Source organism: Acomys russatus, chromosome 6, assembly GCF_903995435.1.
Source record: "Acomys russatus chromosome 6, mAcoRus1.1, whole genome shotgun sequence".
NCBI classification, from domain to species: Eukaryota; Metazoa; Chordata; class Mammalia; order Rodentia; family Muridae; genus Acomys; species Acomys russatus.
The window spans coordinates 72,752,154-72,775,388 of record NC_067142.1 but is presented as its reverse complement, the minus strand read 5'-3'; the positions used below and the strand labels follow the sequence as shown (position 1 = coordinate 72,775,388).

Below are 23,235 nucleotides of genomic sequence, written 5' to 3'. Positions count from 1 at the left end.
TGGTTTCTCTGTGTAGCTCTGGTTGATCTGGCACTTACTTGGTAGACCAGGCTGGCCTTGAACCTCTGCCTCGCTGAGTGCTGGGTTTACAGGTGTGTGCTATCATGCCTGCCTTATGATGTTAAGGCAGGTGCACACCTTCCATCCCAGCACTTGGGAAGCAGAGGCAGGCAGATCTCTGTGAGTTTGAGGCCAGCCTGGTGGCTCACAACCATCTGTAACGAGATCTGGTACCCTTTTCTGGCTTGCAGGCAGAAAACCATATACATAATAAATAAACAAATTTTAAAAAAAAGAAAGAAAGGAAAAGAAAAGAAAAAAAAAAAAAGAGACTCTAATCTGGGGTACTAGGGAAGAGCTCTTCCACTGAAACAAAATGGCTCATCTGGTCTATCTTTATCTCCTAAATCCTGGGATTACAGTTGTGTCCCACCACACCCAACTGAAAGTTTAACCCTGTATACAAAGCCCAACTCAGTCCCCCTTATACTTCTTGGGTACGGGGCTCTCCTTGAAGCATGAATTAGGAAGCCAGGCTTTTACATGATGGCTCCTTAAAGTTCCTCCTTTGGACTGTTTCTTTCAGTTCTCATCTAGTCCATCCACAGAGCTACTGTAGTGAACTAATATGATAGGAAGTATGGAGGTCCATGGGAGAATGATAGAATTCCTGTAGTCATGAGAACAAGTTATTCTGGGAAATGTAGTTCTTGTTTTGGTTTTCTTCTCAGTAATGCCTCTATGCCACAGATGGAAGGGTTATCTTCTGGCCTCAACATACATGTACTCATGTGCACCCCCATACAAATGTATACACACACACACACACACACACACACACACACTTGTTTGTTTTTTGGTTTTCTTTTGTTTGTTTGGTTTTTAGTTTCTCTGTGTAACAGCCCTGGCTCTCCTAGAACTTGCTCCGTAGACCAGGCTGGCCTCGAACTCAGAGATCCACTTGCCTCTGCCTCCTGAGTGCTAGAATCAAAGACGTGGGCCACCACCACCCAGCAACAAGTAGTTTAGTGATGTGTCAATGGGGAAGACACAGACCAGAAGGTCTTCCATGGTGGATGCTGAGCAAACATGGGACTGAAGGGCATGATGGATTGACTTAGTTATATAATCAGAAGGCAATGAGTCCCCACAGTGGTCCAGTTTAGTTCGGTATTCCTGGTTGCCATCAGATAATTAGTCTCTAGTGAGGAAAAAAAAAATGTTGGGGCTGGAGAGATGGCTCAGCGGTTAAGAGCACTGTCTGCTCTTCCAGAGGTTCTGAGTTCAATTCCCAGCAACCACATGGTGGCTCACAACCATCTATACACTCTAATCCCCTCTTCTGGCCTGCAGGTATACATGTAGATAGAGCACTCATATACATAAAAAATAAATTTTAAAAAATGTCACAAAGAAAGGAGTCACTCTGGTTTTCTTTGAGCCTGAGATCACCAGAGAATCTTAGGAGATCCTGACATTAACTTCTAGAAGGCTCTATATTCTTGGGAAGGCTTCAAGACATAGAAGCCCACAGTGGGTGGAAAGAGCAATTGAAAAGGCAGCGTAGGGGGAGGATCCAGAGGCTGAGGTCAGCTGGTCTTGGAGGTTGGGAGGGAATGAGAAAAAGCACAGAGATATGTATGTCAAGGTCAGTAGGGTCAACCGATGGAAAGGCACGGGGAGAGATGGAACCTAACGGGTGCCCATCTGACTTAGCACAGGTGTCTTAAAGCCTAAGTCAGACCCATAAATAGTTAAACATTAAACACTGTTCAGGTAGAAAAGAAAATGCTCATGTATGATTGCAGCATCCTGCTGTTGCATTATTTTCTTTTTTCTGACCTTTCTTATGTCTGCTTTATAAAAACAACTTTTTTTTCCCCCCTAGTGACCCATCTTAGTAGTCACTGGCTTCATATAGAGTTGGCTTTCTTTTCTACTTATGTCTTGGTCTCACATTCCTTAGATAATTTACATACGGGTTGAAAATCAAAAGAATAATGTTTCACTGTATGCTAAGTCCTGTTTAAATTCAGCGACATCAGACCTCTCTCATAGTAAGATTATATGTATAGTCGGTCCTGCCGTGGATCTCCCAAATGATGAAATTTGCGTCGATCACTTTAATGAAGCCAGTTTCATTAAACCTGAAACAACAAACACAAAAGCAATACGTTAGTGCCAAACACAGGGCCTGCAGCTTAGTTCTCAAAACAGGCAAGGTGTGAGGGGTTAGGGGAGTAAAGCCACCGAAAATTAAACAAACAAAAATTCATGGGAGTGTTCTGGCCACTCTTCATAGTGAATGCAAGGACACTCACAAGTTTGTAGTTTCAGGAGGAGCCAAGCTCAAAAACTAGCAGCTTTGGTGGAAGGAGGAGTTTGATTCCATCTTGTATAAACTGTCAAATTCTTGATTTTGTAAGACTTAAGGAGCGGATGAGGTAGAATGGTAAGGCACTTGCTGCGGAGCCTAGTGACCTGCGTTTGATCCCTGGAACTCACTAACTGGAAGGGGAGAAGTGGCTCTGAAAGTTGTCTAACAGCTGAGCCTCCCTTTTGACTCCACCCCCCCCCCCCCCCCCGCGCCATGTTAGTTGTTTTCTTTTTCTTTTTTAAAGTATTAGGTATAAATACTTAAGGACAAAAAGAGTGCGCCCAGGACAGTTAGTGCGAAGAACCACAGTGCCATCTTGTGGAACAAGAGTGCATTGCACGATCCATCATTTTGGGGTTTCGCTTCGTTGTGACTATGTGACTTGTTTACATGAGCTTGCTTATTTTTTTTAAATACATTTTCATTAATGTGGAATTGAATTCTGATTGAATATGAGAACAAAGGAGTGTCACTAATTGGAAGCTAAATTCCCAACAGTTGGTAGCTTTTCTATGGAAATCCTACTTTGGGTATTGAAGAGCCCTCATTACAGACCTCCCATATTCTCAACTTGTGGGTGATCCATTATATTAGCTAGGTCTCTTATAATCTGTGTTTAGGGGGGGCATAAAAGCTGGACAGAGTGGCACTGGGAGAGAACAAGAGCCGGAGAGTGTCCACAGTAGCGGCAGTCTCAACCGAGAGTTGCCCCCTTTGCCCTTCCTTCGTTTAGTGAACGAACTTCTTCTGCATGATCAGCTGGCGAGGCGGCTGATAATTATTGTCACCTTGCTGAGATCTAGAATCCTCACGAGGCACGCCTCTGGGCACACCTGTGAGGATTCAGGTTAGTCTCCCAGCATGCATGTGAAGGATTTTCTTGGTCACCACCCTGAGGGTGGGCAGTGTCTTCCAGCGTAGGCATGCGTGGGGAGGCCCAAGGAGAAAGCTGTTACTTTTCACCTGTTTGCCTTTGTGTCTTGGTGTTGTGTTCATTGGCTTTGCATGCTCTACTAGAGAGCTGCCTCTGTCTTCCTTTGCTGATGTCAGAACCCAGCTTCTTCAGCCTTCCCATAGGACCTGGAGACCAAAGGCCTTCTGGGAATCCTCCATGCCTTCAGGGCTAGCCTGGGACTGCGAGCTATCTATTCCCCATGGACTTCTGGATTCTCAGCCTTTCCAGGGTGAAGAAAGCAATTGCTGGATGACCCAGGCCTTATCCTGTAGGCCTGTCTAATAACCCCCTTTTAATATACATCCATTCTGTGTGCTCTGTTTTTCAGAGGACTCTAACAGAGAGGGGAGAGATGATCTGGGAGCAAGAGAACATTCAGGAACACTGTTATTAACCAGTAAAGGGGGCATCAGCCTGTTTCCTAAGTGGAGAGACAGGCTTTAGGCAGACAGCTCATCTGTGTTAGGCTAGTTTTTATATCAAAGTGATACAAACCAGGCTCACTGGAGAAGAGGGTGCCTCAACTAGGAACACGTGGTCCTCAGGCTATGGTACACTTTCTTGATTGGTACTTGATGTAGAATGGTCCAGTTCACTGTAGGCAGTGCCACCCCTGGGCTGGTGGTCCTGGGTTCTATAAGGAAGTGGTCTGAGCAAGTCGTGAGGAGCACACCAGTAAGCAGCACCCCTCCATGGCCTCTGTGTCAGTTCTTGCCTCCAGGTTCCTGCCCTGCTTGGATTCCTCACTTCTCTGGATGATGGACTACAAATTGTGAACTGAACCAGCCCTTTTCCTCCCCAAGTTGCTTTTGGTCATGATGTTTCGTTCCAGTGATAGAAACCCTAACTAAGACATACTGTGACTATGAGTTCATGGTACAAATGCTTAAAGACGTATTGATGTGTTCCAGACATTTGATTGATGTCACCTTTGGCTCATTTGTCTTCACCCTTTCCCTTACCACTCATATCAATTATCAACTATTTCTGGTTATAACAACTAATTTGTATCATAGATGAACTTCCCCATCCATATCATCCCCCACATCCTAAATACAATTTTGCTAAACACGTCTCCCTACTTAGGTTTCTTTCCCCGGGGTTCAGAGAGGCACAGCTAAAGCAAGTACTCACTCATAGGGCTGTTCTAAAAGAAGGGAATGAAAGCCTGGCACGGTCTGGACTCTTGCGGACAGCCTCCCAGCACCCTCTGCTGATGCGTCTTCACTTGGCTTGTGTGCTTATGCTCCAATACGGGGTGTATATACTTCCTTCCTCCAAGTTGCACTCTTGCTTGAAAGGTTTAGCCAGTGTATTCCACTGATGCCCTTCCTCTTTCCACCTTCCCTCTGGGTCCAGCTAGGTATCTATTATCCTTTAAAGATCCAGTACATCAGCTAGGTATCCGTTATCCTTTAAGGTACACATATTCAGAATATCTCCCAGAGTCATTCGCCCATTATAGCTGGGGTGGATTCTTTCCTCATGAGTTCCAATATCTACTACCTACTTCATTCCATTCTATAGGTCAATTTGGCACATTAGCTCTGGTGTTTTGTTTAGTCCATCTTTTGAGGGCAGAGATCCTGGCTTTAATCCTTGAATTCCTAGCACTTGGCACAGTACTTGGAGGAAGTACCTGGTGTGGGTTAGTGGGTGGCAAGTGGGCACGGAACGGTGATGAGGTGAACAGAAGAACGTGCATAATTGGGAAGGAACAGGAGAACTGAACATTTATCGCTTCCTTATTTTTACTTTGGAGAATAAGCATTATAAAACAAGGAAGCAGATGCATGGCTAGGTCTCAGTAGGGGAGAGAGAACCTCAGTGCCAGGAAAACTAGAAGGTGAACACTAGAGAGGATTAGGGCCACAGCACAATGGGGTTTTGATGAGTAACTGTAGCTTTGTGATGTGCATGGGAGAGCACATCTTAGAAGTTGGGTGGAGTTGGGGGAAGGGGAGGCAGGGCGCAAAGCATGCTAGCAGAAGCCTTCTGGACCTCATCAGGGACTCTCTGGCACGAAAGTAAGGTGGGGGTACCAAGCCACCACTGCTGCCCTCACCAAGTGAGAGAAGCCAAGCTTCTCTCAGCCCAAAAAATCCTCTACGTCCAAGAAGGCCAGAATAGGGCATCAGATCCCCTGGACCTGGATTATAGGTGGTTGTAAGCCACTATGTGGGTGCTGGGGACTGGACTCTGGCCCTCTATAAGAGCAGAATGTACTCTGATGCACTGAGTCATTTCTCCAGCACACAAGTTCATTTCCTAAGTGGGCATCAACTTACAGTTGTAACGTAGGCTGAAACTCATCATTGAATCCAAGTCTCATAGGGCAGCCATATTTCCCCACATCATACCTTATTTTCTAGAACAAGAAACATGCTTTAGTTGTTGTGTCTACTTATCACACTGACAAGTTTATACTTGTCTTACCGCATTTTGTTGTGGTTTATGTCTCAGAAATTCCCTGTTTAAAAAAAAAAAAGAGAGACATTTGTCATTATCTGTTTATCCTTCCTCCCTTCCGATTTAAAAACTAAAAGCATAGCTTATTTAGAGTAGGAGGGGTGTGTGTGTGTGTGTGTGTGTGTGTGTGTGTGTGTGTGTATGTGTGTGTTATGCATATGGAGGCCAAAGCCCATCCCTTCCACATTGCTTGAGACAGGGCGCCTTTGCTGTTTACCATTGAGTATGTTGGTTTAACTTGTCTGCAAGATTCCTTTGTTTCCTTTCCCAATCTCACTGCAGGCATACTGGAATTTAGGATGGGTGCTACTGTTCTTGGACTTCCATGGGTTTGGGGGGCTTTACCCACCGGGCCATCTCTCTAGGCCCTAAAAGTGTATTTTAAAACCCCAGTCAAGCTGGGTGTGGTGGTGCTTGCCTGTAATCCCAGCACTCAGGAGGCAGAGGCAGGCAGATCTCTGTGAGTTTGAGGCCAATCTGGTCTACAAAAGGGAGTCTAGGATAGTCAGGGCTACACAGAGAAACCTTGTCTTGAAAAACAAACAAACAAACAAACCCCAAACAAACAAACAAAACCCCCCAACAAACCAAAACAACAACAAACCCCAAAACCAGTCATTCCCTAATTTTAATTTATTCCTATAATGGGATCCTTAGGTCAATTACTTAGTTGTGTAGAAAAGTGAGGTGGAGAACAAATACTCTTATTTGTCTTCCTTAAATTAAAGGAATAGCCAGGTGTGGTGGTGCCTTTAATCCCAGCACTTGAGAGGCAGAGGCAGGTGGATCACTGTGAGTTCCAGGCCAGCCTCGTCTACAAAGCAAGTCTAGGACAGCCAAGGCTACACAGGGAAATCCTGTCTCAAAAAGCAAAACAACAACAACAACAACAACCCCAAAAAAACAAAAACAAAAAAACCCAAACCCAAACAAACAAACAAACAAACAAAAAAAGAAGGAGCAGCTATGGGATTTGAGACTAAATGACAGGTGCTCTGTTTATCCAATTGAACCAGAGAGGACAATGGTAAATGTGTTTCATACATAGTTTCTGAGAAGGTTAAGGGTCATATACCCAGCTTTTTAAAAAATTTGAAACTGTAAAGTTAACTATGCGTGCCAATGGTATTGCAGCCACTAAGAACTAGATGATTATAAACCACTAGCTGTACATTAATATGCTTGTGTAAAAAATATTTCTTACTTGTCAATCACATAAGAAAAATCCCGGCGATTACATCCACGTTTAGAAAATCTACAAAAGTAAAACGTAGTGTAGTTATAAAGCTATTCCTCAGATATTTGCATAAACATTTCACCGTTGGACTCAGTGGTGCTTAAACTGGAGGCTGTTCCACAATTCATTTACTAAATTAAGGTCTCTGTGATCAGTCTGTGGCCTTAGCTTTTCTATTAAAAAAAAAAAAAAAATCAGTGTCATGGAGCTGGAGAGATGGCTCAGCGGTTAAGAGCACTGGCTACTCTTCCAGAGGCCCTGAGTTCAATTTCCAACAACCACATAGTGACTCAAAACCAATTATAATAAAATCTGATTATCTCTTATAGTGTGCATGAAATATACATAAAATAAATAAACAAACCTTTAAGCCGGGAGTGGTGGTGCATGCCTTTAACCCTAGCACTTTGGGAGGCAGAGACGGGTAGATCTCTGTGAGTTCGAGGCCAGCCTAATCTACAAAGTGATTCCAGGATACCCAAAGCTACACAGAGAAACCCTGTCTCGAAAAATCAAAAGAAGGAAAAAAAAAAAAAAAAAAACCAGTTTTACAAACTTTTCTAATTTACCTCTTATATTTTATAAACAATTATTAAAATTAAAGGGGGAAGAGAATATTTGTTCACAAACTAAAATGATTGGTTAAGTAGGAATAGCAAGCATAGGAGGTCTATTATACCACATGATGACCACAGTTGGCTACAAGTGGAGCTTCTGAAGCCTATTGTGATGGCATCATGGTTGTCAACTTGACTACATGTGTAATTAACTAAACCCCCACCAAAATAGAGGGGCACATCTGTAAGGGATTTTTGTTTAGTTTGAAGTGGGAAGATCTACTGCTCATCTGGGTCTTTGAGGAAGGAAGATACATCTTTAGCCCAGATCTTTTGATCTTGGAAAACCCACCTCTAAACCGGGGCACGCCTTCTGCTGGAAGTCTATATAATGACATGGAAGAAGGGAGCTTTTCCTCCTTGCCTGCTTGCTCTTGCCTCACTAGAGAGTCCATTACTTCATTGGCATTAGAGCCCGCTTCTTCAGGCTTGCAGAATATACTAAAGACCAGTTGAGACATCCAGGCTCGTGGACTGAACACCTTGTGGATTCTTGGACCTTCCGCTCCAAGGCAGCCATTGTTGAATTAGCTGGACCACAGCCTGTAAGCCATTCTCATAGATCCCCTTTCTTTATATATACAAATCCATTCTATAAATTCTGTTACTCTAGAGGAACTTTGACTAACATGGCTTCTTCTAAAACACTGCTGAAGAATTCTTACTTCAAAATGATAACTATGGGAGACAATACAAATTCTAACTAGCTGGACTCAGTTATTCCACAATGACATCAAAACATCATGTTGTACACAGCAAACACAATTTTACCTCGTAAAAAGTAAAATATAAAATAGAATGCACACGTTTTGGAGAGGGTTTGGAGAAATCGGAGCTCCCCCCGCCGCCCCCCCCCCCATATATTGGTGGCAGCACCGCATCTGTGGTGCCATTGTGGGCAATAGTTTCACAGTTCTTCAATAACAAAAGGTCAGACTGACGTATGATCCCACACCTCCATTCTATAGTGCATAGCTAAAGAAATCTAAAGTATGTTTTTTGTTTGTTCGTTTGTTTTTGAGACAGGGTTTCTCTGTGTAGCCTTGGCTGCCCTGGACTTGCTTTGTACAGTAGGCTGGCCTCAAACTCAGAGATCTGCCTGCCTCTGCCTCCCGAGTGCTGGGATTACAGGTGTGCGTCACCATGCCTGGCTGTAAAGTATGTTTTAATAAAAATGTGTACATAATATTTACAGAAGACTAAAGGCAGAGTCTGGTCCCTAGCACAACAACAGAATACCAGGTATAGTCTCCCTCCCGCCTGCCCACATCTCCTGTGGATCCCACAGACCATCCCCTTCTAACCTCCCTCCCCCCGACTTATTACTGCATCCCAGCCTCCAACACCAGCAGGCATTCCCTGGCAATACACCAGCTGAGCAGACCAGGAGACAGGCAACACACAGCGACCACACTTTCCAAAAACCCAAAGAGGCAACAGAATCTAAAGAACAAAACACCCACCCAACAAAGGCAAACCCACAAATTGTCATCTAGATCGATAATCACCCCAAACCCGGATGCCTAGATGTCAGCAAAAGAGCACACTAACAGCCAGGGCAACGAGTGTTCACTAGAGGGCAGTCATCCCACTACAGCAAGCCTTGTATATTCCAATTTAGCTGAAGCACAAGAAAAAGACCTGGTTTTACACTTATATGAAGATGCTAGAGGCCCTTAGAGAGGAAAGGAATAAGCCCCTTGTAGAATTCTAAGAAAAAGACAAACAGCTGGAAAAAAAAAGAACAAATCTCTTACAGAAATCCAAGAAAACACAAACAAATGGTTGAAGGAAATGAATAAAACTGTTAAATACCTGAAAATAGAAATAGAAGCAATGAGCCGGGTGTGGCGGCTCATGCTTTTAATTGCAGCACTCAGGAGACAGAGGCAGGCAGATTGCTGTGAGTGCGAGGCCAGCCTGGTCTACAAAGTGAGCCCAAGATAGCCAAGGTTATACAGAGAAACCCTGTCTCGGAAAAAACAAAAAACCCAAAACAAACAAAGAAATAGAAGCAATAAAGAAAACACAAATGGAGGGAATTCTGGAAGTGAAAAATTTAAGAATTTGAAAACAACAACAACAAAAACTCCAGAAGCAAGCTTCACCAATAAAATACAAGAGATGGAAGAGAGAATCTCAGATACCAAAGATATAATTGAAGAAATGGATACATTGGTCAAAGAAAATGTTAAATCTAAAAAATTCCTAACACAAAACATTCAGAAAATTTGGGACACTATGAAAAGGCAAATCCTAAAAGTAATAGGAATAGAGAAAGGAGAATAATACCAGATCAAATGCCCAGAAATATTTTCAACAAAATCATAGAAGAAAATTTTCCTAAAAGGAGATTTCTAGCCTGTGGCACGTGCCTGTAATCACAGCACTCGGGAGGCAGAGGCAGGCAGATCTCTGTGAGTTCAAGACCAGTCTGGTCTACAAAGGGAGTCCAGGACAGCCAAGGATACATAGAGAAACTCTGTCTTGAAAAACCAAACAAACAAAAAAGCCAACATCAAAACCAAAACAACATCAACACCAAAAAACAAAACAAAACAAGACAAAACAACAACAACAAAGGAGATGCCTATAAGTTATAAAATGCTTACAGAACATCAACTAGATTAGATCAGAAAAGAAAAATGTCTCGCCACATAATAATCAAAGCCGTAGACATACAGAATAAAGAAAGAATTTTAAAGGCTGGGTGTGGTGGCGCACACCTTTAATCCCAGCACTTGGGAGGCAGAGGCAGGGGGATCTCTGTGAGTTTGAAGCCAGCCTGATCTACAGAGCAGGTCCAGGACATCTAGGGGGAACACAGAGAAATCCTGTCTCAAAAAAAACCCCTAAAAAACAAACAAACAAACAAAAAACCCTAAACTAAACAAAAAGAATATTAAAAGGCACAAGGGAAAAGGCCAAGTAACATATAAAGGCAGACCTATTAGAATTACACCTGACTTTTCAGTGGAGACTCTAAAAGCCAGGAGGGCCTGAACATATGTGCTGTAGACTCTAAAAGACCACAGACTACTTTCATTCAGTCACCATAGATGGAGAAAATAAGATATTCTATGATAAAGTCAAATTTCAGCAATATGTATCTACAAATCCAGCCCTAAAGAAGGTGCTAGAAGGAAAAATTCTGAACTAAGGAGGTTAACTATATTCATGAAAAGACAGAGATAATCTTACACTAGCAAAACCAAAAGAAGGGAAACATACACACACACACACACACACACACACACACACACACACACACACACCCCTGCCACAAAAAGTAACTAACAGGAATCAATAATGATTGATCTTTCTCTTAATGTCTAATGGTATCAATTCCTCTAATAAAAAGACACAGACTAACTGAACGGATGTGAAAACAGGATTCATCCTTCTGCTGCACCCAAGAAACATACCTCAACATCAAGGAAAAACCATACTTACCTTGTACCTCCGAGTAAAAGGTTGGACAAAGATACTCCAAACAAATAGACCTAAGAAGCAAGCCTATTTTTATGTCTAACAAAATACACTTCAAACAAAAACTAATCAAGAGAGATGGGGGAAGAACAGTACATACTTATCAAAGGAAAAATCTACCAAGAGGACAGTTCAATTTTTAACATCTTTGCTCCAAGGGCACCCAGGTTTCTAAGAGAAACACTACTACAGCTGAAATCACATACTGACTCCCACACACTAACAGAGGGAGACTTCAATAACCTACTCTCAGCAATGGACAGGTCATCCAGACAGAAAGTAAACAGTAAAATACTGGAGTTAACAGATTTTACAAACCAAATAAACCTAACATATTTACAGAACATTTTACCTGAACATGAAAGAATATACCTTCCTCTTAGCAGTTCATTAACTTTCTCCAAATTGACCACATACTTGGTCACAAAGCAAGTCTCAACAGATACAAGAAAACTGAAATAATCCCCTGTATCCCATCAGACCATGACTATCAACAACAGAAAGCCTACAAACTCATGGAAACTGATCAACTCTCCACTGAATGTAAAATGGGTCAAGAGAGAAGTAAGGAAATTAAAGACTTTCTAGAATGCACTGAAAATGAACACACAGCATCGCCAACCTTATAGGACACAATGAATGTTGTGCTAAGGGGAAAGTTTGTAGCACTAAATGCCTACATACAAAACAAACAAACAAACAAACAAAACGGAAGCAGGGCACAGTGGCATATGCCTGTACTTGAGGAGGCAGAGGCAGGCAGGTCTCTGTGAGTTCGAGGCCAGACTGGTCTACAAAGTGAGTCCAGGAGAGTCAAAGCTGCACAGAGAGACCCTGTTTTGAAAAACAGAGAGAGAGAGAGAGAGAGAGAGAGAGAGAGAGAGAGAGAGAGAGAGAGAGAGAGAGAGATCTCAGTAACTTAACACTACATCTGAAAGCTCTAGAACAAAAAGAAGTAAACACACTCAAGAGGAGTAGATGGATGGGGGGGCGGGTAATAATCAAATCGAGGACTGAAATTAACAAAATAGAAACAAAGAGAGAAATTCAAAGAATACAAAGAATGAAGCAAAGATTTTCTTTGAGAAAATAAAAAAGATAGACAAACTCTTATCCAAACTAACTGAAAGACACAGAGGGAAGATCCATATTAACAAAGTCAGAAACGAAAAGGCGGACATAACAACAGACACCGAGGAAATTTAAAGAATCATTATTAGGTCTTATTTCAAAAACTTGTACTCCACCAAATTGGAAAATCTAAAAAAGGTGGATAATTTTCTTGATAGGTACCACTTACCAAAGTTAAATCAAGATCAGATAAACAATTTAAGTAGAACCATAGCCCTTAGTGAAATAGAAGCAGTCGTTAAAAGTCTCCTAATCAAAAACAAAACAAGACAAAAAAACAAAACAAAACCCAGGGCCAGATGGTTTTAATGCAGAATTCTACCAGACTTTTAAAAGAAGAGTTAACACCAATACTCTTCCAATTATTCCACAAAAATAGAGACAGAAGGAACATTGCCCAATTCATTTTATAAGGCCACAGTTACCTTGATGCTCAAACCACATAAAAACCCAACAAAGAAAGCGGCACTGGTGGCACATGCCTTTAATCCCAGCACTTGAAAGGCAGAGACAGGCAGATCTCTGTGAGTTTGAGGCCAGCCTGGTCTACAGAGTGAGTTCCAGGACAGCCAAAGCTGTTACACAGAGAAATGCTGTCTCAAAAATATAAAAATGAAATAAATAAGAATAAAAAATAAAAAGCCTGAACAAGGAGAGAGAATTACACATCAATTTCCCTTACGAACATAGATGCAAAAATAATAAAATACTAGCAAACCAAATCCAGGAATACAGCAAAATGATCATCCACCATGATCAAGTAGGCATCATCCCAGAGATGCAGGAATGGTTCAATCAGTGAATTAAAAAAAAACCTGAAAGAAAAACAAACAAACAAACCACAGGATCATTTCATTAGATGCAGAAAAGACCTTTGATAAAATAATGATAAACGTCTTGGAGAGATTAGGGATAGAAAGGACATACCTAAATCATAATAAAGGCAATTTAAAGCAAGCCTGTAGCCAACGTGAAATTAGGTGGAGAAAAACTCAAAGCAATTCTATTAAAATCAGGAGCAAGATAAGGTTGTCCAGTCTCTCCATATCTAGTCAATATAGTACTTGAAATTCTAGCTAGAGCAATAAGACAACTGAAGAAGATCCAAGGGATACAGACTGTAAAGGAAGAAGTCAAAGTATTGTTATTTGCACATCATATGATAGTGTACAAAAGTGACCCTAAAAATTCCACTAGAAACGCCTATAGTTGATATACTAAGAAATGAGGTACAGATTTAAACAGAATCCTCAATAGAGGAATCTGAAATATCTGAGGCACACATAAAGAAATGTGGAACACTTAGCCATCAGGAAAATGCAAATCAAAACGACTTTGAGATTCCTTCGTACACCTGTCAGAATGGCTAAGATCTGCCTGCTTCTGCTAGAATGATTAAAGGAATGTTCCAGAACACCCTTAGTAAGTTATGTTGTTCATTTGGCCACTTTGGCTGTCTGTATCTTCGAAGTATATCTTCGAAGGCACCTAGACACCAGAGGTCTAGACCACCATGAATTCTGAACTCAAACTTGACCCTAAAAAATGTTTTTCTTTGTTTATACCTTTCCTGCCTGCCTGAGATCCCAGACTCTTCTTGTCTCTCTCTTTTTTTTTTTTTTTTTTTTTTTTTTTTTTTTTTTTTTTTTTCGAGACAGGGTTTCTCTATGTTATCTTGGCTGTCCTGGACTCGCTTTGTAGACCAGGCTGGCCTCGAACTTACAAGGATCCACCTGCCTCTGCCTCCCAAGTGCTGGGATTAAAGGCATGTATCACCACGCCCAGCTTCTTGTCTCTCTTGATAACTGTCCCTAACAACTTCTTTTTTTCTTTTTCTTTTCTTCTTTCTTTCTTTCATTTTTTTCTTTCTGATTTTTCAAGACAGGGTTTCTCTGTGTAGCCTTGGCCGTCCTGGACTCTCTTTGTAGACCAGGCTGACCTCGAACTCACAGAGATCCACCTGCCTCTGCCTCCCCGAGTGCTCGGATTACAGGCGTGTGCCACCGTGCCTGGCTCCACTTGAACCCAAGATACACATATTGTTCTTACAGTTCCAGAGCCACGGGTCGTTGCCTGAGAGCTAGAGAAAGGCCTGGAAGGTCCTGGAGTTGTGCGCGCTCCCCAGGCGATTCTCATGAACATCTGCTGTTTATTACTCGGATCCCCCTGACACAGACTAGCTCAAGCTGCCTCACTGCTTGCTGTACATAGCTTGTGGTAAGCAGTCAGGAGCTGGAGAAGGAATTTGGCATTCGGCTGTACCGAATGTTCTTTTGTTATCACGTTGCTTGCAGTAGTTATCCTTAAATTGTCAAATGCAGATTGTGATTGACAGTTTGAATGAGGTGTGTGTTTCTGCATTTCCCTAACAGGGTCCCAGGCAATGGCAATGCAGGTCCACGCATCACTAAGAATATAGAGGAAGCCATTTCCTAAGTCCTAAAATGAAAGTCTATGCCCCACCTCACTGTTTCCACCTTGCACTCCCTCGCCCACAAAAGAAAGAACTCAGGGCAGGTTGTCAATCGTTACGCACCTGACCTCAGCCAAACACGCTTGTGTGCGTTGGTGCAGATTCGCCACTGTGTGTGAGGAAGACACTTTACAAATGGGCGGCACAAACAGTGTGACTCAGTGTGAGGCTGAGGAAATTCACACCTCGGCATGCTCTGAGGGAACCATTGTTGGTTCTTTTAGGTTATAATAAAAATCTATAACCAGGGAGGGGAAGGGCTCTCTATAATAGGTATACACATCCTCAGACAAGGGAGCAGTCATAGTGGCATAAGTGCGACAGAAAGAAGGCAAATGGCTTCTCTCTCTTGTTTCGGGGACTGAGCCACAGACTGATGAGTAGCAGCAAAGATAGAGTCTGGCTTATTATGAGGGAGAGCGGAAATGAAAGAAATGCTGCCTTCTAGTGTGACTCAAAGGGACGCGTGACTTAACAATAATTTCAAACCAGGGCACCCGACGCCTTTGTAGGGTACCAGACATGCATCTGGCACAAATATACACGCAGGCAAACTGCTCATACACATAAAAAAAATAAAATAAAATATTCAAACCGTCAGCTTTGGATTTCCAGTTGAAGGTCGGTGTTATCAACCAAAGCTAACCTCTGCACACACCCCTTGTTTTAGAGTAAGACCCAACAAATAGAAGCAATGTACTTACCCTTTGACCCTAATGTGTTTGTTTACATCACAGCCAAGGACAACTTCAAACCCCTGAAAAAGGAGGTGATTTTACAAAGGGAGCTCAGCAGCATCTGAGCTAGTATTAGAGCCAAACTTAGTTAACATTTTTTTTTTTTTTTTTTTTTTTTACATTGGAAATACTGACTGAATGTCCCTTATCTGAAATGCTTGGCACTAAGAGCATACCAGAACTTTTTTTTTTTTTTAGAATACTTGCACATCCCTAATGAGATATCTTAGGGGCGAGCTCCTTCTACCTGCATCACTGCAGTCCCATCAACACCATGCTTTCAGCCTGTACTGTAGACTCTGCCAGCAGGCATCTACGGTGTGGCAGTTCGTCAGGAAGTTGAGTGGCTGTGCACGCAGCGGCTTCTCTTGCTTTGCTAGCTCTGGTTTACTTAGCCTTTAGTCTGTCTTCAGAGGAGTAAGAGGCTAACAATGGATAGGCTGCACCCAGGGCCGGAGGATGTTTGTTTTAAACACCTGAACCTCACATGTGTGATATCCGACTGCTGCCTTCCATGTGTTGTGATTACAGCCAGCTGTGTGTTCTCGAATTCCCAGTGTCTGTGTTTATTTGTTTAAAGATAATGAACTACCCGTGGATATGGTAGCTTAGCAGCCAGCACAGCACCTGTGGGGCTGTGAGAGGCCTTTATTTTTATTTATTTTGGTTTTTCAAGACAGGGTCTCTCTGTGTAGTCTTTGCTGTCCTGGACTCACTTTGTAGACCAGGCTGGCCTCAAACTCACAGTGATCCGCCTGCCTCTGCTTCCCTGAGTGCTGGGAGTACAGGTGTGCGCCACTGCACCTGTTGTTGTGAGAGGCTTTTAACACAGAACCTTCTTACTGAGGGAAATTCTGGGATTCAGTAAGAAAGCAACTGTGACATCAAACAGACATTCCACCTGGAAAAAGGCAACATTAAAGGAACCAAATAAAACACTGCATGAGAGACCCCACCTCAATATGTAAGGTGGAATGCATTGAGGAAGACACCTGGCACCCACCTTGGGCTTCCACAGTTGTGATCATACAAACACAGGAGTCTAGACACATGTAAACATGTACATATACCATACATATATACACACAAAAAATCTATTCCAGTCTGATGTGATGTGGGTAAGATATACATGTATACATGTTCCTCCCGCCCATTTTTTGGATATAGGGTCTTGTTACATTGTCTAGCCTGTCCCTAAACTCTTAGACTCAATTTATCCTCTTGCTTTTTGCCTCATCCTGATTTGGTAAATGTATTTCCCCCCAGTTCCTCCTCTGTTGAAGAGATCAAATGCTTTCCCAGGAAGGACTTGGGAGAATGATGGCTATGTTCAAATTTTGTTTCTGCTTTTCAAATCTGGTAGCCAGATGCATGGGATTTAAAGCTGAAAGAGGGTGAACCTCAGCAAGTCTCTGCCATTAAGAAGAACTCTTGGGCCGGGCACAATGGCTCATGCCTATAATCCCAGCACTTAGTAAAGCAGAGGCAAAGAGGCAACCCCAGGACAGCCAAGGCTACACAGAGAAACCTTGTCTTGGAAAAGGAGGAGAAGGAGGAGGAGGAGAAGGAAGAAGAAAGAAAGAAAGAAAGAAAGGAGGAGAGGAGGAGGAGGAGGAGAAGGAAGAAGAAGAAGAAAGAAAGAAAGAAAGAAAGAAAGAAAGAAGAAAGAAGAAAGGAGAAGGAGGAGAAGGAAGGAGAAGGAGATGGAGAAAGAAAGAAAGGTAGGAAGAACGAAAGAAAGAAAAGAAAAGAAAGGAAAAAACTTCACACAGAAATGAAGGGCAGAGATACAGAATTCCTACTCTTGGGCAACACCTGGCTCTATCAATGCTTAGAAATATGTTGCCTAACAACTATACACGGCTTCTGTAGGACTAAAATAATGACTGCATCAGCCTTAAAAGAAACCTTAAGAAGACAGCCGGTGTTGAAAATGCAGCCGATTAAGAAAGAGAAAATAGATAACTGCTTTCAACTTCGCAGAACTGCTGGTGTTTCTGACAGGACCAGGGGCCTTGTTCTCTCCCCGCTTGCCTCCTTAGCCTCTTTCTAGAGGCCTATTTATTCTACAGGGGGAGGTTTTGGGTTTTATTTGCTAAGCACTTGGGATATAGTTTATTTTCCTGGCAAAGTTGACTTGTATCCCTTAATACCTACAATCATTCATTTTATTCCTTTCCTGAAAAATACATCCAGATGCATATCCTTGCCCTTTACGTTTATTGAACAGTCCATATCCCAACAAAGGGTGCCTGAACTCCTCAACTCCATCGTGTTCAGAACAGATGGTGTCCATCACAGGATTATCTTCGCCTGTGATACCCTGCTCTCATCCTGGTCAGTATTCCCAGCAACTGCATGGCAGCTCACAACTATCTACAGTGAGACCTGGTGCGCTCTTTAGGTGTGCAAGCACACATGCAGGCAGAATACTGTCTAAATAATTAAATAAATAATTCTTTGCTGGTCGCAGTGGCACACGCCTTTAATCCCAGCACTCAGGGAGGCAGAGGCAGGCGGATCTCTGTGAGTTTGAGGCCAGCCTGGTCTACAGAGTGAGTCTAGGACAGCCAAGGCTATACAGAGAAACCCTGTCTCGAAGAACAAAAACAAAAAAGCAACAACAACAACCCTGCCCCCCCAAATCCCCAAAACGAGTTGTCATGCAGGTGGACCTGGAAGAGGAACTACATGGAGAGGATGCTTCCAGAAGGCGGTTCTGTAAGGAGACTACAGCTGCTGGCTAGGCACGTGGCCTTCTGAACAGCTGCTTGGAGTGTTCTGATTCAGAGCCTAAATGAAACCGGTTCTCTTCAGTTGGGGCAGGACTGCTTCTGCCTCCCCAGCTGGAAAGGATGGACAGCAAGTGCTTTTGTGTTATGCTTTTATGGGAATCCCAATTATCTCAGTCTGGTCTACAAATAGCTCCTGAAAAAGTCCAAAAGGTTGATCCATATTCGTATTTGGGATTCCAGCTTTTTTCCTTCTCAGATAAAACACCAAAGTATCACATTGAGAGTTGGTCATTTAAAGACTTTAAATGCTTTTCAAAAGTTGCTTGGTGATATAAATTGGCTTAGGCCTTATTTAAAATGAACAACTGGAGATTTGCGGCCCTTATTCAAAATCGTACAAGGAGATTCCTCTCCAAACTCACCCTGGGAGCTTACAGCTGAAGCTAGGAAAGCCTTGCCATTAGTTGAAAAGGCTATTTCCCATCGATTCATAACCTATATAGATTATGACAAGCCTTTAGGGCATATTATCTTGGCCACTCATTCTATACTTACTGCGGTGTTCTGGCAAGGGAACATTTGCCACCTTCTCCCAGTAAGGTAATAGTATCATATTATTTGGCTGTTGCAAAGTTGATACATATAGGTCGATTGCAAGAAGAAAGTATTTTGGCAAAGAACCTGATTTTATTATTCAGCCACATTCTAAGGAACAGCAAAATTAGCTGTCTGCTAACATGGATGATTGGTCGTTGGCTTGTGCACAATTTTATGGAGATATAGATAACCATTTTCCCTCTAACCGGTTTCTCCACTTTTAAAATAAACATCCAGTTATTTTTCAGCCTGTGAGAGATGTTTGCTGATTTTTACTGATGGGTCTTCTAATGCAAGAGCTAGTTACGTAGTAGAAGGACAGACATATGCTATTCCTACTACTGCTAAGTCTGCTCAAATTGCTGAGCTGCAAGTGGTAGCTACTGTTTTCCAATATTATGCCTTTTGTTCATTTGATTTATATTCAGATAGTGGCTATGTAGCAGAGGCAGTTCCTCGCCTAGAAACTGCAGGACAAATCCAACCCCAACCATGGGCTAGTGGATTATTTTCTCAAATCTAAAGAGAAAAACATCCTGTTTTTTTTTTTTTTTTATAGGACATTTAAGAGCTCACACTGATTTACCTGGACCTTTGGCTGCAGGTAATGTGTTAGCAGATGCAGCTACCAAGAATTTGGTATGCCTTACAAATGTAGAAAAGACTCAAAAAGCTCATAATTTACATCATATTAATAGCCAAAGTCTAAGACTTCAACATAGGATTACTAAAGAGCAAGCTCAAGCCATCGTGAAGGCATGCTCCACATGTCCTCAGTTTCTTCCTGAACCACATCTGGGAGTTAATCCTAGAGGACTGGTCCCTAACCAGCTTTGGCAAGTGGATGTTACTCATATACCTGAATTTGGAAAGCTAAAATACGTTCACGTGTCTATAGACACATATTCTGGATATTTAATTGCTTCTCGCCAATGCGAAGAAGCCACAAAAAATGTAATTGCTCACTGTCTGTCTGCCCTTTCTCACATTGGTGTGCCTACGGCTATCAAGACAGATAATGGCTCAGAGTATGTCAGCAAAGCTTCTCAAAAATTTTGTGACTCTTTTTCCATAAAGCATGTTACAGGTATTCCTTATAATCCTCAAGGACAAGGTATGGTGGAATGAGTTCATTCTACCATAAAAACCTATTTACAAAAAGTAAAGAAGGGGAAACTTTATGCCCAATCACCTAAAAATGCTTTGAGTCATGTTCTCTTTATTTTAAATATTTTACTGCTTGATGCCAGAGGAAATTCTGCAGCCAATCGATTTTGGCATCCTCCTTATGGACCTGACTGAACTTTGGAGACGGTGCTTTACAGAGATTCCTTGAATATTTTCCTTCCAGGAGCTCAGATTTTAAGCTTCATAAGTACTTTTCCACCCTAATTATTAGGGTCAGTTTTATCTGAAGGTCGATGGAGAACTGAAAAGGGACTTGTAGTGTGCTGTTGAGTGGTAAAATCTCAGTTAATATTCTGTTATTGTTCTAGTGTCTGTTACTGTCTTTGGCATTGCTTAACTAATATTGGTTATGCCTTAGCTAGAGATTAGTGATTTGAGATGACTGAGCAAGTTACAACGTCACGCTAGAGTTCCCTAGACTCCTTGTGAGTAGGACGCAGGATTCATTCAATATAGTCTCTTTAGAATTAACAGCAATCTACAACATGGATTATCCTTGGTGGGGACGGCAGGGCTCGAGATTATAGCCTGCGCCTTCCATCCTTTCTAACACAGCTCATGCCTCAGCAATTGTGGCTGATACAAGCACAAGCACATGACATAGAGCTCAAAGACACTGCCCTTCTTCATGTGTTGATATGGAGGCAAGCCAGGGACGGGTAAGAGTGAGTCTGAGCCTTATCGGACCTAAGACAGGCTATGAATTATGGAATTCATATGCCAATGACAGGTAAAGATAAGTGCCTACTCACCGACCTAAGACAGGCTACTCATATATATATATATATTTTTTTTTGCTATTCATAATTTTATTTTAAGAAGGGGCAGATGTGGGGAGCTGTGCTAAATTCTGCCATGTCAGAAATCCCATGCTTAGGCTGCATGCTGTGACCTTCGAGTTGCTGACCTTTGCCTCATGAGGTCTTGTGTTCTAGGCTATCTTTGGACTATTTACCTTTGAAAGAAGCAGGGAAGTCCCAACTTGGAACCACCCAGAGGATCAAGGAAGTTCTTACAGGGAATTACTCAGAGAAATAGGAAGTTCTTATAGGGAGTTACCCAGAGAACTAGCAAGTTCTACAGGGAACGATTCAGGCTATTGTATTCTTGCCTGGGGGCTAGAGTGAGTGGGATTAGAATAGATCCCATTGACCTTGCTCTCTATATATTCTTACTAGTTGGCATTAAAGTGAGTCTTGATCAGAAATTTCTAGACTTGACTTGTTATTTCTCACGTCTCGGTACCCTACTTTGAATCCTCACTCCCTCTTTCAGGTGAACCCTGATTCGATTTGTCCTGAGGGCTGGGACACATCAACAATCAAAGCTGCTTGCTCTTTCTGCCAAGCTAATTGGTAACTGTGTGCACCATGTTGTCTTACGCCGGCCCTGTTTCCCTCTAGGGAGGGCATTTTATGACTCCCTATACCAAATGTACAGACTGAAAATCAGAAGTACACTCTCAGGGAGTGGGGGTGGGGTGGGGGAAACAAAACAAAATGAAGTCCCTTTGGGTGAATAAAAATGCATGATCAATGTGGGTGTGTCTGGCAGACTCCTTTGACACACCCTACCCAGTTGCATTTGTTCCCATTAATTTCAACTTTTCTTCATCAGGTTATATTCAAACTTTCAAGAACTGATAACGTTACTTTTTGCACACATTTACATAATCTCACTTTAGATGAGAAACTCATAGAAGGCAGAACTGTATCTTCTGCTTCCAAAACAAAAGATGGCTATCTTCCCCGAGGAGGGCAGAGGGCCATAATAAGATAATATGTATTAGTTAGTTTACTAACTGTACTTTCTTTTTTAGTGTGCATATATGTGTGTGGTGGGCTTGTGTGTGCACCCATGTGTGTATGGGTACATATATGTGTGCGGAGACCTTAGGTTGGTTTCAGGAGTCATCCTCAATTGCTCCCCTTACTCTTTGAGGTGGGTTTCTCTATTGAACTCAGAGATCACTGACAATTGAGTTTGTCTATCCAGTCAGCTTTCTCCAGGGATCCCCTAGCTCCACCTTCCAAGCGCTGGACTTTCGAATGGGATGCCATATGTATGTAGCATGTGCCATATGGTGCCCAGCATGTATTTGAGCTCTGAGGACCCCAAACTCTAGTCCTAAAGCCTGGGTGGCAAGGGCTTTATCCACTGATCCATCTCTTAGACCCTGACTATGTAGTTCTGAAGAAACATTTTTGATTTTTAACCCATGTCACCTACCTTTTTGGCCAATGGACATGTTTTTGAAAATTCACTAGGTCGGAAATCAACAAGCAGGAGACCCATGTTCTCTTGTCTAGGGAAAACAATCCACACAGGTTATTGTAGAATCATGGGAAGAGGTGACAGGAATCTGTCTTCGTGTAGCGCAAAGATGCAGTCCTATTATGTGATGGGGTTGACCCTTGAGGAGCCGAAGAAGCCTGAAGGATGGCTACTTCCATGAAGGCAGCTTTTCACTGTGGTCAACTCCTGCACTCTCCCCCTCCCCCACCCCCTTCTGTGGATCCCATGCATTGACTGGACGGTTGGCACAGCAAGAGACGGAAGTGAGCATCTGTCGGCATCTTAGGCATATGTCACTCCCTTTACAAATAGGCTCTGCCTCTGAATCCCGGGGTTCTGCTCCTGATGCCTCACTGAGTGTGTTGTTCCTTTGGCTCTTGCAGCTTCTATCCCACTGGCGAGCAATTCACCACCTAACCACATTAAGCTACATAGACTGATTTGATTTGAACTCATGGAAAGGCCAGATGCAATGCCTCTCTTAGTTACCAAGTGTACACAGATCATTTTGTGTTTGGGCAAAACAGAGGTTTCAGAAACTACAGAAAACAGAGCAGCTGAAGGCTTGATTCAGACACTGCACTTCCTGATTAAGATTAAGTGCGTGGATGGAGGGGAACGACTAAGGAAAAGAAAATATCTTAGATAATTTTATGTGTAGTCTACAATATAATTTTCAGTAAACATCCGCAAAGCCAAAAACATCCAATGGAACCTATGCCTTGGACAGGTGTGTTAGTTACTTCTCTGTTGCTATGATAAAGTGGCCTGACTAAAGCAACTCAAAGGAAGAGGGGGTTGAGTTCACAGTTCATAGGGAGCTGATGCAGAGGCCATGGGGCGGGGTGTGTGTGTGTGTGTGTGTGTGTGTGTGTGTGTGTGTGTGTGTGTGTGCGTGCTGCTTACTGGCTTGTTCCTCATGGTTTTGCCCAGTC

At 42.5% G+C, this 23,235-nt stretch overlaps 1 protein-coding gene across 1 annotated transcript in view; it reads right to left on the bottom strand.

Annotated features, from left to right (window-relative positions):
* The window catches only part of Catspere (catsper channel auxiliary subunit epsilon), a 76,797-nt gene that overhangs the window by 16,268 nt on the left and 37,294 nt on the right, over positions 1 to 23,235 (bottom strand). Inside the window, exons 10-15 of the mRNA XM_051148371.1 lie at positions 22,235 to 22,310; positions 15,453 to 15,505; positions 7,006 to 7,056; positions 5,769 to 5,802; positions 5,621 to 5,700; positions 2,048 to 2,147 (exon numbers count right to left, since the gene is read on the bottom strand). Of these exons, the coding sequence (XP_051004328.1) occupies positions 2,048 to 2,147; positions 5,621 to 5,700; positions 5,769 to 5,802; positions 7,006 to 7,056; positions 15,453 to 15,505; positions 22,235 to 22,310 (394 nt within the window). The remainder of the gene's footprint in view (positions 1 to 2,047; positions 2,148 to 5,620; positions 5,701 to 5,768; positions 5,803 to 7,005; positions 7,057 to 15,452; positions 15,506 to 22,234; positions 22,311 to 23,235) is intronic.